The sequence below is a fragment of the Lissotriton helveticus genome, chromosome 6 (assembly GCF_964261635.1).
Source record: "Lissotriton helveticus chromosome 6, aLisHel1.1, whole genome shotgun sequence".
Lineage (NCBI taxonomy): Eukaryota > Metazoa > Chordata > Amphibia > Caudata > Salamandridae > Lissotriton > Lissotriton helveticus.
This window is the reverse complement of record NC_136067.1, coordinates 1712025480-1712038088: the sequence shown is the minus strand read 5'-3', so window position 1 is coordinate 1712038088 and position 12609 is coordinate 1712025480. Positions and strand designations below refer to the sequence as shown.

The 12609-nt window shown below is 51.3% G+C and overlaps 2 protein-coding genes across 5 annotated transcripts in view; both read left to right on the top strand.

Annotated features, from left to right (window-relative positions):
* Positions 1–12035, top strand: part of KIF16B (kinesin family member 16B) — a 1655522-nt gene extending 1643487 nt beyond the window's left edge. The window contains exon 26 of the mRNA XM_078649578.1: positions 10041–12035. Within this exon, the coding sequence (XP_078505704.1) occupies positions 10041–10199 (159 nt within the window). The 3' untranslated portion in view covers positions 10200–12035. The remainder of the gene's footprint in view (positions 1–10040) is intronic.
* Positions 10225–11639, top strand: LOC144763714 (uncharacterized). Of its 4 annotated transcripts, XM_078649579.1 has the most exons (3): positions 10225–10980; positions 11013–11250; positions 11283–11599. In XM_078649579.1, the coding sequence occupies exons 1-3, from the start codon at positions 10225–10227 to the stop codon at positions 11597–11599; spliced, it is 1311 nt and encodes a 436-aa protein (XP_078505705.1). The 4 variants fall into 4 exon arrangements, with proteins under 4 accessions (XP_078505705.1, XP_078505706.1, XP_078505707.1 ...); XM_078649580.1 differs by lacking the exon at positions 11013–11250 and having other exon boundaries at positions 11283–11639; XM_078649581.1 differs by having other exon boundaries at positions 10494–10980; positions 11013–11599.
* Positions 12036–12609: the final 574 nt, after the last annotated feature.

The window sequence follows — 12609 nt, the reverse complement described above, 5'->3', positions numbered from 1 at the left end:
TTCCCCTGCGCCTTATTCGGACAGGTCAGGCTTGGGAAAAGAATAGTAGGGGTCACTGGACCCTTTAGAATACCAGGAGTACAAACAAGACATGGACTGGTATGAGGAAATGGGTGAGCCCGGTGGATTTGATACCTCGCCTAGATACTGGCATTCTTTCTCCTCCTACCATGGCTACGGAGGAGGGTGTATCTTGTGCAATAGTGGTGTGCATGGTAGCTGATGCCCTTGACCTTCAGCTACCCACAGTGGCGGTCAAGACTAATGTCCTGACAGAGGTACTACAGCCAGGTGCTTCCTCTTTGGAACCCTTGCTTCCATTTAACGCACCCCTCGCGGACGTCCTTCTAGGAACCTGGTCCTAGCCTAGCTCAGGGGCTCCTGTGAACAAATTACCTCACTACCTACCTCACCCCAGAGAGGTTGGTGGCTCGACCTTCCACTTCCCATTGTGCGTTGTCTGATTCTTCCCCAGACAGGCAACTCAAGAGCCCTGGACAGTTGGGGCTAGAACTGTTTTCCTCCACCAGCCTTGCACTGCAGTGGGTGAACACTGCATGCTTATTGGGACGTTATTCCCACTCTCTGTAAGAAACAGTTGCGCAAGTGCTGCCACAGTTCTTAAAGGAGGCCCGGGCCGTCCTCTACCAAGCAGTATCAAGGCGGGGGAGATGCAGCAAAGTTCTCAATTTGATGTGGTTTAGACATGACTAACTCGCTGTGCCGAACGATTTCCACAATGGTGGCTGTTAGACGCCACGCCTGGCTGAGAGCATCTGGCTTTTCAGGGGATATCCAGGCCTCGCTCATGGACATGCCATTTGATGGCACCTGTGTCATCGGAGACAAGGCAGACACAGCACTGGATCGCTTTCAGGAATCCAGAGCTACAGACAAGTTCTTGGGCCTCTCAGCTGCCCCCCGTCCCCAGCAAGTGGCGCGGATGAGGGTGCGGTTCATTCCAGCCACGAGGGTCGGGTATCCAGATGTCCTGTCAAACCACCATTTCCTGGCAGCTTCAGTCTCTAAGCCCTCCTAGTCTTTCCCTTCCAGATCATGGACATGCAGTTGGTGGCAGGATCAGCCATCACCTCCACCACTGGCAGGACATCACGTCACAGGTGGGGCTGCTCTCTCCCCTTCCAGACAACCCCTCCCTCCGTACCTCCAGCTTACAACCGGCTGATGGAGGATCACCAGGTTTTGCATTAGGAGGAAGTCATGACTCTCTTGATCAAGAGAGCCATAGAGTGTGTTCCAGCGCTGGAAGTAGACTGTTGATATTCCCACTACTTACCGGGCCTGAAGAAGTAAAAGGGCCTGCGCCCTCTCCTAGATCTGCGAGCACTCAACAACTTCCTCAGAAAGGAAATGTTCAAGATGCTCAGTCTAGCTCAGGTCTTGTCTGCCTTCGACCCAGGAGACTGTATGGTATTGTGGGACTTGAAGGATGCCTGTTTTCATATACCTGTCCTGCCTGCCCATCGATGCTACCTGCGGTTTACAGTAGGCCATGAGCACTTTTAGTTCACCATGCTCCCCTTTGATATTACCAGATCAGGGGTGACCGTATTCCCCTATCTCGATGACTGTCTGCTGAATGCAGGCTTTCCCAGGTTGAAGTCTCCCACCTCCCATTCGCTGGGGTTCACTATCTACGTGCCGAAGTCACACCTGGCTCCCTCTCAGATGCTCCCTTTCATCCGAGCTGTTCTAGACACAGTGCAGTTTCGGACCTATCCTCCAGAGTCCCAGATATTCAGACTATGACACCGATGTTTCAGCCTCTATTGTGGATTTTGGTGAGAATGAATCTGAGGTTCCTGGGCCTGATTGCCTACTGCATCCTGCTAGTAACACAAGCCAGGTGGCATATGCGGGGTCTGCAGTGGGACCTGAAGTTCCATTGAGCACAGTATAATGGGAATCTCTCTGACATTCTCCAGATCTCATAGGAAACTGCACGAGATCTGCAGTTGTAGATGACAAACTGCGATTGGGACAGAGGCATACCCCTCTCCCTTCGCCAACCAGATCTTACAGTAGTGACAGTTGCGTCACTCTTAGGATGGGAAGGCCATCTGGGAGAGGCATAGATCAGAGGACTCTGGTCTCCGGTGGAATCCGAACTCCACATCAACATGCTGGAGCTCTGAATCATCTGCATTGCATTGCAAGCCTTTCTACCCTCCATCAAGGGAAGGCTAGTTCAAATGTTGACGGACAACACTACTGTCATGTGGTGCTGCAACAAACAGGGCGGAATAGGTTAATGGACCCTTTACCAAGAGACCCAGCATCTCGGGGCATGGCTGGAGCACCAGGGTATTTCCCCGGTAGTTCGAAACCTGGCAGGTACCCTGAATCAATCAATGAGGGAATTGTGATGCATACTACTCACCCGTGAGGGTCTTAAGGCGCTGACGGGTGGGTTGGGTGGGAGGGGTGCAGCTCAGAGTCAGTGGAAGAGCTAGGTCTTGAGGCTCTTCCTGAAGGTGTGCAGGGTAGGGGAGCTTCTGATGCTGACCGGTAACTCACTCCAGGCCCTATCTGCGACGTAGGAAAAGGCTCTTCCACCCGCTCTGGTTCTGCGGATGCGCAGTGTTTCTGCTAGGGCGAGTTCGACGGAGCGGAGGATTATTTTGGGTATGTGGTAGGAGTCTTTTTCATTGAGGTATTTGGGTCCGGTGTTGTGGAGAGATTTGTAGGCATGGGTGAGTAGCTTGAAGGTTACTCTCTTCTCGACGGGAAGCTAGTGGAGGTCTTGCAGGTCTTGGATATTGTACTAATGTCGTGGGATGCCGAGGACGAGTCTGGCCACAGTGTTCTGGATGGTCTGGAGTTTGCATAGCAGGGATTTGTTGATTCCGGTGTAGAGGGCGTTCTTGTAGTCCAGTCTCCTTGTTATGAGTGTGTGGGTGATGGTCTTTTTGTCTTCGGAGGGGATCCATTTGAAAGTCTTGCAGAGGGTGTTGAAGCATGTGGGGGCGACGGCGTTGATCTGGCGGGTCATGATGAGGGAGGAGTCGAGTATGATGCCAATGTTCCTGGCATGGTCCGTAGCGGTAGGAGGGTTGCCAAGGGCAGTGGGCCACCAGGTGTTGTGCCTAGCTGAGGGGGAGGGTCCAAGGATGAGGACTTCTGTCTTATCCGAGTTGAGCCTCAGACAGCTGTTGCTCATCCAAGCTGTGACATCTTTCATTCCTTCCTGGAAGCTGAGTCTGGTGGCTTCGGGGTCCTTCGTGAGGGAGAGGATGAGCTGAGTGTCATCGGTGTAGGATACTATCGGGAATCTGTGCTGTATGACTGTGGTGGTGAGGGGGGCCATGTAGATGTTGAAGAGCCTGGGACCGAGTGATGATCCTTGGGGTACTCCGCAGTTGATCTGTGAGGGGAAAGGCAGAAGTCTGATCCTTTGGGTTCTGCCGGCGAGGAAGGAGCGGAGTCAGTCGAGGGTGCGGTGGGAGACCGTGTCGAAGGCTGCGGAGAGGAAGAGGGCTGCGGTGTGGCCTTGGTCGAGGAGCATGCAGATGTCTTCTGATAGAGACGTCTAGCCACAGATTCCCTAACCTAGAATATCCCCAGGCATCAGACTGGATCCGGAAAACTTTCCGCAGCAGCACCTCAGCACGCCGGGGGGCGGCGCCTCACGACTCCGCCCTGACGTGGTCCACGGACACAACATCAGCAGAGCCATATATGCCCCTCTTGACGTGCTGATGTCCGTTTTCTCCTTTTCGCGTCCCAACGCGGATCGCCGGAACAGTGTGAAATGCCTTCGGGTTTTAAGTCTTGTGAAGCCTGTGCGCGTCAGATGTCTGGAACTGACCCGCAGCTCATCTGTATGTGGTGCCTCGACGTGCAACACGACTCCAAAGAATGCACCGCCTGTCAGCGTATGAAGCCGAAGTCCCTAAGAGAGCGCCGTATGGAACTGCTGGCCACACAGCTGTCCAGTCCAGCACCTTCGCGTCGTCGCTCTCCCCCTCCGGATCTGGCTCGTTCCCGCGAACGTCGCTCGAAGGCAGGTAAGCACAAGAGGCAAGCACGGAGGTCTTCCTCTCATTCACGTACCGCTGGCGCCCGCTCCTCCAGCTCTATGCAAGGTATGGGCGCCCGGCAGTCGTTTACTCTATACCCACCCATTCCGGGGGTTGGCGCGATGCGTGCCCAAATGGAGGTGGATTCTATGGCACATCAGTCGAACTTTGGGTCCCCACCTGTCCCTGGAGTGCCTTCGGGTCCAAACAGGTAGGGGGCACTCATGTCGGGTCCTCGCTGGTTTTTTCTTCCTCTGCACCGGCTGTGTGCATCGACTCCAGTTCCGGAGACAATACTACGCCGACGGGACACGGCCCAGACGCCTGTCCAGCCCACCCCGTCAGTCTTCGCATAGCCCTGAGCGGCTTCCTGCGCTGACGTCTGAGGCGGTGCTGGCCCCAAAACCCGGCTCGACGCTCGGCTCGACGTCCGGTCTGCCCAAACGTGCACCTTTTGCTGTGGGATCGATGTCAGACGGCGTCCAGGTCGAGTCCCCTGTGGAGGGCTTCGACATCCAGACGACTCCGCCCTGTCATCCATCGATGCAGGTGCCGACACCTAAGCTTCCTCAAGAGGTTGCTGCCCCCCCCCCCCCCGACTCCTCTGACGTTGCTGCGATCTCTACATGGTGTCGATCGGCACCGGTGCCGGCAACAACTCCTCTTCCTTGTCAAGAGGTTGACGCTTCTATGGATTCCCCGGGTCGGGGGCCCACGGTGCAAGTGCCTTGTGTTGCCTGGCCTTCAGGTTAGTCTCCGGCTTCTCCACTTTTGTTGTGGAGTGGACGGCTTAGTCTCCAACCGTCTCCTACCGACGGGTTATTATCGCCTAACCGGATGGCAACTGAAGCTGGTGCTGCTTACGCACGTGCAATTCACAGGGCGGCTGCTATTCTTGGTTTTCAACCTCCTGTGGTCCCTCTGCTTTCAGATGCTGGATTTGCTTCATATGGAGCCTATAGATGTGGAGCCTTTGCTGCCATTTGGCGGCTCTTTATTTGACATTTTGCGTGGTACATGGGCAAGGCCCTCTTCTGGTGACCCTGTTGATCGGGCTATTGCTCGTAGACACTGCCCTGCTCTGGGTGATCCACTCTGCCTGTCTACTCACCCTACGGCTCAGGGATTGTGGTTCAGGCGGCCTTTGCCTTACAGTCTACATCCGCATTGCCACTATTGCCTCCCACTAGGGAGTCTAGGTGGCAGGGCGCGTATGCTCGCCAGCTTTTTGCTTCTACCAGTGCTGGTATCCGCTCTTTAAATACTGCGTGTGTGTTCACGTGTGCATCCTCGACCCTTTGGGATTTGGTTGAGAACCTTCTCCCTTCTGTTCCAGAGGAGCCGCGGTCTCTGCTGCTTCAGCTTCTGCTTGATGACAGGGGAATGACGCAATTTTTGCTCCGTTCTTCCCTTGAAGCCACTGACTCTGTGGGGTGAGCTCTTGCTCGGTCTGTGGCTTTGCGCCGCCATGCATGGCTGTGCGACAGTCGTTTCCTGGATAATGTTTGGGATGCCCTCAGAGACCTACCGTTTAATAGTGTGGACCTTTTTGATCGCCATGCGGATTCAGCAGCCTCCCGGCTGTTGTTCGGGTTGCCATAACTTTTGCACAATTCTCTGCCTTATTTTACTATAACTCTATAACCCACGTGTATAGTAGGTTCCACGGTTGATGTTCGCGGCTGTTAGGCCTTCTCTCATTTGTTAAAAGTTCAGCCATATGGCTGGTTTGGTCTTCTTTTCAGTCCTCTGTGTGTTTTGCCCAGGAGGATCCCCTTATCGGGGGTTGACACTTACCCTATGTGGGGTATATGCTGGTACTAGACGACTGCCTTTGCCTTGGTACGCTCCTAAGGAGTATTCCTCACGGACAAACTTCGGGTAGTCCCTCTATGTCTTTTCTTCTGCAATTCTATTGTTAGCATCGCTCTATCGCACTTCGGGTGCCTTTGGTCCCACTTGTCTGTAGTGCTTCTATAAAGGAATTATACGCCGACTCCAGGTCGTGCAAAACGCGGCAGCTAGGATACTTCTCCATCTACCTAGGCGAGCACATGTGTCGGATCATCTACGCAAGTTACATTGGCTCAAGATGGGCAACCGAGTTAAATTTAAGGCATTATGCTTTATGTACAAAATAAACAGAGGAGAAGCGCCAGCCTATCTGTGCAAACTAGTTCAGAAATACATCCTGACCCGTAACCTCCGATCTATCCATCAGGAGAGATTTGAGGTTCCCAGATTTAGGTGAGCAAGACTGGGAGGACGCTCCTTTGGTTATTTGGCACCAGCACTTTGGAATTCAATCCCACTGAATCTGCGCCTTGAAACAAATTACATGAAATTTAGGAAAGGTGTCAAGGCATGGCTTTTTAATCAAGAATGATACCATAAAACTATGTCCCTATGGAATGCTATGATTCAAGGCGCCGGGAAACCCTCAGGGTAGCTGTTGCGCCATATAAATGGAATAAATAAATAATAAATAAATAAATATTCTTGCTTTATGTCTCTGCTGTATGTGGCCTCTTATTCTTACATTCCTGCTGCCCCGCACAGGTGTTTCCACACTTATGCCTGGATCTTACTGTGATCTTTCATGGGGCGTATTTCTTCGGAATACTTGCTTCGTGTGGTCTAGGGCACTTACATTGATCCTCACGGTTTCCACTGTCATGCCTGGTTCTCTCCCACCTAGCTTGCAGGGCACAGTGGTTCCTCCCGGGCGTGGGGAGCATGTTGCTTATTACCTTATCTAGTTTATTTATTTCTCTTCCGGTTCAGCTTTGTCTTGCACAGAGGTTGCATGTGGTGTCCGTGGTCACTGACCCAGTCGGTTTGTGCCACCACCGCTATGTGGTGCCCGGCTGCCTGGTGTCCCTTTTTGCGCCGTTGCCCTCTTCATGTTGTGCGCATCCGAGCTGCTCACGCTGCCCTTCAGGAGGTCTTTCCCTTCTTCATCTGGTCCCAACGTCCACACGACGTGCTTAGGTGCCTTCTGGTATGTTTAGATATCTTACAGTGTCGCTCCTACTTTGCCGCTAGGCTGTGTGCCCTCGGCCTTTCGTCGGTTGTAACAGACCGTCTATGTCTTGGTGTGTCTCCCTATTACCAGCCTTCTGGCCATTGTTTGGTCGCCTGCTAGTGTTGTCACATGCGTATAGTTGCTGAAACTTGAACAGTGCTTCTTTCGCTATTCTACATACTGGGCTGGTGTGTGCTATCTATCATACCGGTTGCCATCCCACTGGGTTTTGCTTCCAGCGATGCATTGCAGCTGGTGGATCTTTCAAACCCTAGGTCCATTTCCACTTCTGGCGGTGTCATGAAATTCCTTTTCACTCCAGCATATCTAGTATGCGTTTTCTTGTCCCATACCTGCACTTGCTGGGCAGGAGTTTGCCTTTGGCTTCCGTTGCACCATGTAGCTTGCAGGTGCAGGTTCAATAGTGTTTTTTCCACTGTTTTGCCTGGTTTCCGGTAATCGCCTTTTGCTTTCTGTCGACACCTTGGATCCTGCGGATCCCTTAGGCCCTAGGCTTGGTTCATCTTCCCCTTCGAGGTTGTGAACTCTTGCTCCAGTACTCACATTCTGGCTCTGGGCTTTCCCTCTCTCAACCCGATATACACAAAAGTTTTTTTTTGTGCTGTTTGTGTCGGCTTGTGGTACCTTTGCCATTCCTTATTCTCTGCTCTCTTTAGAGCTTCATGGTCTAGAAGTTAGCCGCGCTGACTGTCCCCACTGTGCTTCATCACATGCTTGACGGCACTGTTTTGGTCACATTATTTACGGCTCAGTTCTCTCTGGAACTTAGTGGGGTTCAGTTGCAGACCAGCATCCGCTATGGGTATGGCTTTAGTATCTATTCTAAGTTAAGGAATCTGCGGCTAGACGTCTCTATCAGATGAACGAGTTACTTACCTTCTGTAACAATGTATTTGGTAGAGACATATTCTAGCCGCAGATTCCTTAATGCCCGTCTGTCCTCCCCATTCTGCGAGGACCTTTCAGGATGGGCTTTCTATACTCAGGTGGCTTGCCCTTCGGCAGAGTGACATTTCTTTCCATCCCGACACAGAATGGTTCATCTATTTTCATTGCTACTTAGCCCATTCTCGGGATTGGACGGTATGCTCATATGTTCTTTCCAGCCCTCGGCCTGGATTGTGTGGTGTGACATCTTTCATGGTTTTTCCCCCACCCCGCTCTCCCCTTCCACTTCGCCTTGGGGTCTTTTACCACCCTGGTGACCCATTGCTTCAAGTCTATTGGCTCTGCCACATTCTATGGGTCTCTTATTGGGGTTACTACGTCTCTCTCTGGTGACACCTTGTGGTGAGTTATCCTTAACCCTGTGTTCCGAACTGGTTGTCCTTCACAGTTATACATTATGGACGTGAACTTTGTCGTTTGACAGACTGTTTTTTCACATCCTCATCTCCCTCTGAAGGTGATTTGGCCTTCACTTTGTAGGGTTGTTTTTCAGAGCGGTGCTCTTCTCTCCCTTTTTCTACTTTTCAACATCCAGTGCCTGGCCCTGTCCTTTATGGTGCTGTTTTTCACCTTTCAATTTCTTTTCATTCTTTTTGCACACTGTTCCCATATTCTCACAGTTTTTGGTGGTGGCTCCGCATTGTGACGCAGAAAAGTTTCTCTGAAGAAAACTGACGTCAGCGCACCGGAAGGGGCATATATGGCTCCGCTGATGTCATGTCCGTGGACGATGTCAGGGCGGAGTCGTGCGGCGCCGCCACCGGCACACAGAGGTGCTGCTGGGGAAAGTTTTCCGGATCCAGTCTGATGCCTGGGGATATTCTAAGTTAAGGAATTGGTGGCTAGACTATGTCTCTACCAGATACATTGTTACCGAAGGTAAGCAACTCGTTCATCTGTGGCGGCCAGGAGGGCGGGCTCGGTGCTGTGGTTACTGCGGAATCCGGATTGGGAAGAGTCTGGGATGGCGTTCTCTTCGATGTAAATTGTCAGCTTGGCATGGACTTTGGCTGGGAAGGGAATGAGAGAGATGGGTTTGTAGTTTTTCAGGTCCATCGGGTCTGCCGAGGGTTTCTTGAGGAGGGCTTTGACTTCTGCGCGTTTTCAGTCATTGGGGAAAGTGCCGGATTTGAAGGAGGCATTGATGGTGTGCCACAGCTCGGGTGCTATGGCGGCGGCGGCTCTGTGGAAGATGTGTGGTGGGCAGGGGTCCGTGGGGGCACCTGAGTGAGTGTTCTTCATGGTCGTGGAGGTCTCTGCGGTGGTGACCGGGGTCCAGGTGGTGACGGTGGGTTGGCTGTTGTTGCTGGAGGACAAGGTGGTTTCTGGAGTCTGTTTACTGAAGTTGTGGTAAAGGGCCTTGATTTTCAGGTGGAAGTAGGAGCCGAGCTTGTTGCAAAGGTCCTGGGAGGGTGTGACGTCCGTGGCTTCGCTGGGGGGGTTTGGTGAATTGCTGGATGATGCTGAAGAGTTCCTGGAGTTGGTGAGGATTTTGTTCCGGACGAAGGTCCTTTTGGTTGATCTTATGAGTTGGTGGTATTCTGTCATGGCATTCTTGTAGGTGGTCTGGTCTTCAGTGGTTTTGCTGTTCCTCCATCGTTTTCCGAGATGTCTGCAGGTGCGTCTGGATTATTGGAGGTCGGTGGTGAATCAGGTGACCTTCAAGGGGCGTTGTCTGTCGGGGTTACGGAGGAGTGCAAGCTTGTATGTGCAGTTGGTAAACCTCTGCAGTTGTACCCCTGACAGATTACGGGATATGTGCCTCATTCCAAGTTGGAAACCAGGAAGAGGAAGTATTTACCACGTGTTAAATACCTCAACCTTGGATAATGGTATTTAACACAACTCTGTGAGGGTAAACATTATCACTTACACAAAAATCTGTAATTTTGATTGTCGGTTGCCTTCACCGGTATTAAATTATTATTTTGAGGCTCTTCATTTGTTATTAAGACTTGCATGTTAGTTTAGTCCCTCTTTAATGACTATGTGATTCTCTTTTTCAGAGATACCTCCGGGATTTCTTTGCCATCATGCTGAAGTCTCCGACGTCACCCCTGCACATTGATAAAGTGGGACTCACTTTGTCCAAGCACACTATCTGTGAGTTCTCGCCCTTCTTCAAGAAAGGAGTCTTTGACTACAGCAGCCACGGGACTGGGTGACTTCCTCTGAGGGGACCTCCGCTCTATGGAGAAGGAGCAAAAACAGTGCCTTCGGTCTCTTGAAAAAGAAATGCAATCATCTCGGGGCTCATATTTTAAACACAGATATGCAACAGTTACAGCTTTTATATTTCGGTTGAACCTATGCTCTTTTCATGTTTTGGTATTTGTACATACCCCTATCATGTCAAAGAGAGAGAGCAACTCTCTATGCTGCATTAAGCTACAGACAAATCCTCCTGCTCTGAATCTTTGCTTCCCCAAGGTCACCCTCAGGAGGTCTCAGAGAAACTCATGGTCACCCTCGGCAGGTCTACAGATACACTCTCAGGGTCATCCTCAGCATGTCTTGGAGACACTCTCAAGGTCATCCTCAGCATGTCTTGGAGACACTCTCAAGGTCATCCTCAGCAGGTCTTGGAGACACTTTCAAGGTCATCCTCAGCAGGTCTTGGAGACACTCTCAAGGTCACCCTCAGCGGGTCTCAGAGACACTCTCAAGGTCACCCTCAGCAGGTCTCAGAGACACTCTCAAGGTCACCCTCAGCGGGTCTCAGAGACACTCTCAAGGTCACCCTCAGCAGGTCTCAGAGACACTCTCAAGGTCACCCTCAGCAGGTCTCAGAGACACTCACGGTCACCCTCAGCAGGTCTTGGAGACATCTCAAGGTCACCCTCAGCAGGTCTCAGAGACACTCTCAAGGTCACCCTCAGCAGGTCTCAGAGACACTCACGGTCACCCTCAGCAGGTCTCAGAGACACTCACGGTCACCCTCAGCAGGTCTCAGAGACACTCACGGTCACCCTCAGCAGGTCTACAGAGACACTCTCAAGGATGTCCTCAGCAGTTCCACAGAGACTCTCTCAACGTCACCCTCAACAGGTCTCGGAGACACTCTCAAGGTCACCCTCAGCAGGTCTCGGAGACACTCAAGATCACCCTCAGCAGTTCCACAGAGACTCTCTCAAGGTCACCCTCAGCAGGTCTCGGAGACACTCAAGATCACCCTCAGCAGTTCCACAGAGACTCTCTCAAGGTCACCCTCAGCAGGTCTCGGAGACACTCAAGATCACCCTCAGCAGGTCTACAGAGACACTCTCAAGGATGTCCTCAGCAGTTCCACAGAGACTCTCTCAACGTCACCCTCAACAGGTCTCGGAGACACTCTCAAGGTCACCCTCAGCAGGTCTCGGAGACACTCAAGATCACCCTCAGCAGTTCCACAGAGACTCTCTCAAGGTCACCCTCAGCAGGTCTCGGAGACACTCAAGATCACCCTCAGCAGGTCTCGGAGACACTCAAGATCACCCTCAGCAGGTCTACAGACGCTCGTCCTGTGGTTAGTGTATTCTTCAAAGGTAGCATTTTGGAAAAGAGCGCTGCTTTGCAAAGCGCATGACTGCTGTGTCCAAAGAACGTTTTTGCAATATGAATTCTAAGTCTTCCACTGATGAGTAGGTTAGCGTTGATGAGCATAAAATGCTAGAGAAGGAATGCGTATGGAAAGGAACTAGCCGCACCTTCTTACTTCTTCCATAAACATGGAGTTACCTCATGAAGAACTGGAAACTGGTTGTGTATCTTTCACTATGCACAAAAAGTGAACAAAATATAAGTTCTTTAAATATTTTTTTTACCATTTACTGATCATCGTAACACACTGTATAGTTTGTGAACGGCAGAAGCAAATTCAAAGTTTTACAGATAAGTTTGTGTAGATATTCAGTACCGGTTTGGAATGACACAAAGCGTTTTGTATATATGATGAATTGTTCAATTTGTGATCCTGTAGAGGAACCAAAAAAAGAAATGGATATGTGTGAAGTTAAACTTAATGCACGTGTGCCCTTGTGCTAACTGGATGTATGAAAAATAGAACATTTTGTTCTTTCAGTTGATGGTCTTAAAATATGATTCTGGCTTAAATTCATTACAAAGGCGCTGTCACTGCTGGTTAGTCAGACGGAGTTAGGGGCTGGCATTGGTATTTGGCAACGAGATTAAAGTGCAGTCGTGCTCTGACTATTTTAATCTTTATTTGTGGAACTAAGAATGGATTCTGAACCGGGGGCGTGCTGGTAATGGCAAAACGAAGCGCGTGCGGCATCTGTACACCGCTGGGACCCGTTTGTTGCCCTTGTGAGCCTTGGGGAGCAGCTGAGGGCATGGGGACACCTCTGTGATGGCTGGGATGGAGCCGGTCAGTGTATTCATGCTACCCACCCTCGGAACCAGCGTCTGCCCCAGACCCTCCACCATCGGCCAAGGCCGCATTAACAAACGTTAATTAGTCAGCGACAGAACAGGTGCCAAGTCCATGGGTGACTTTAGCTCCCATTTCAGTGAAAATGTGTAGGTAGCCCTAACGAAAACTGCACCCCGAACTCCCTTTTACAGCAAGTAGTGGCT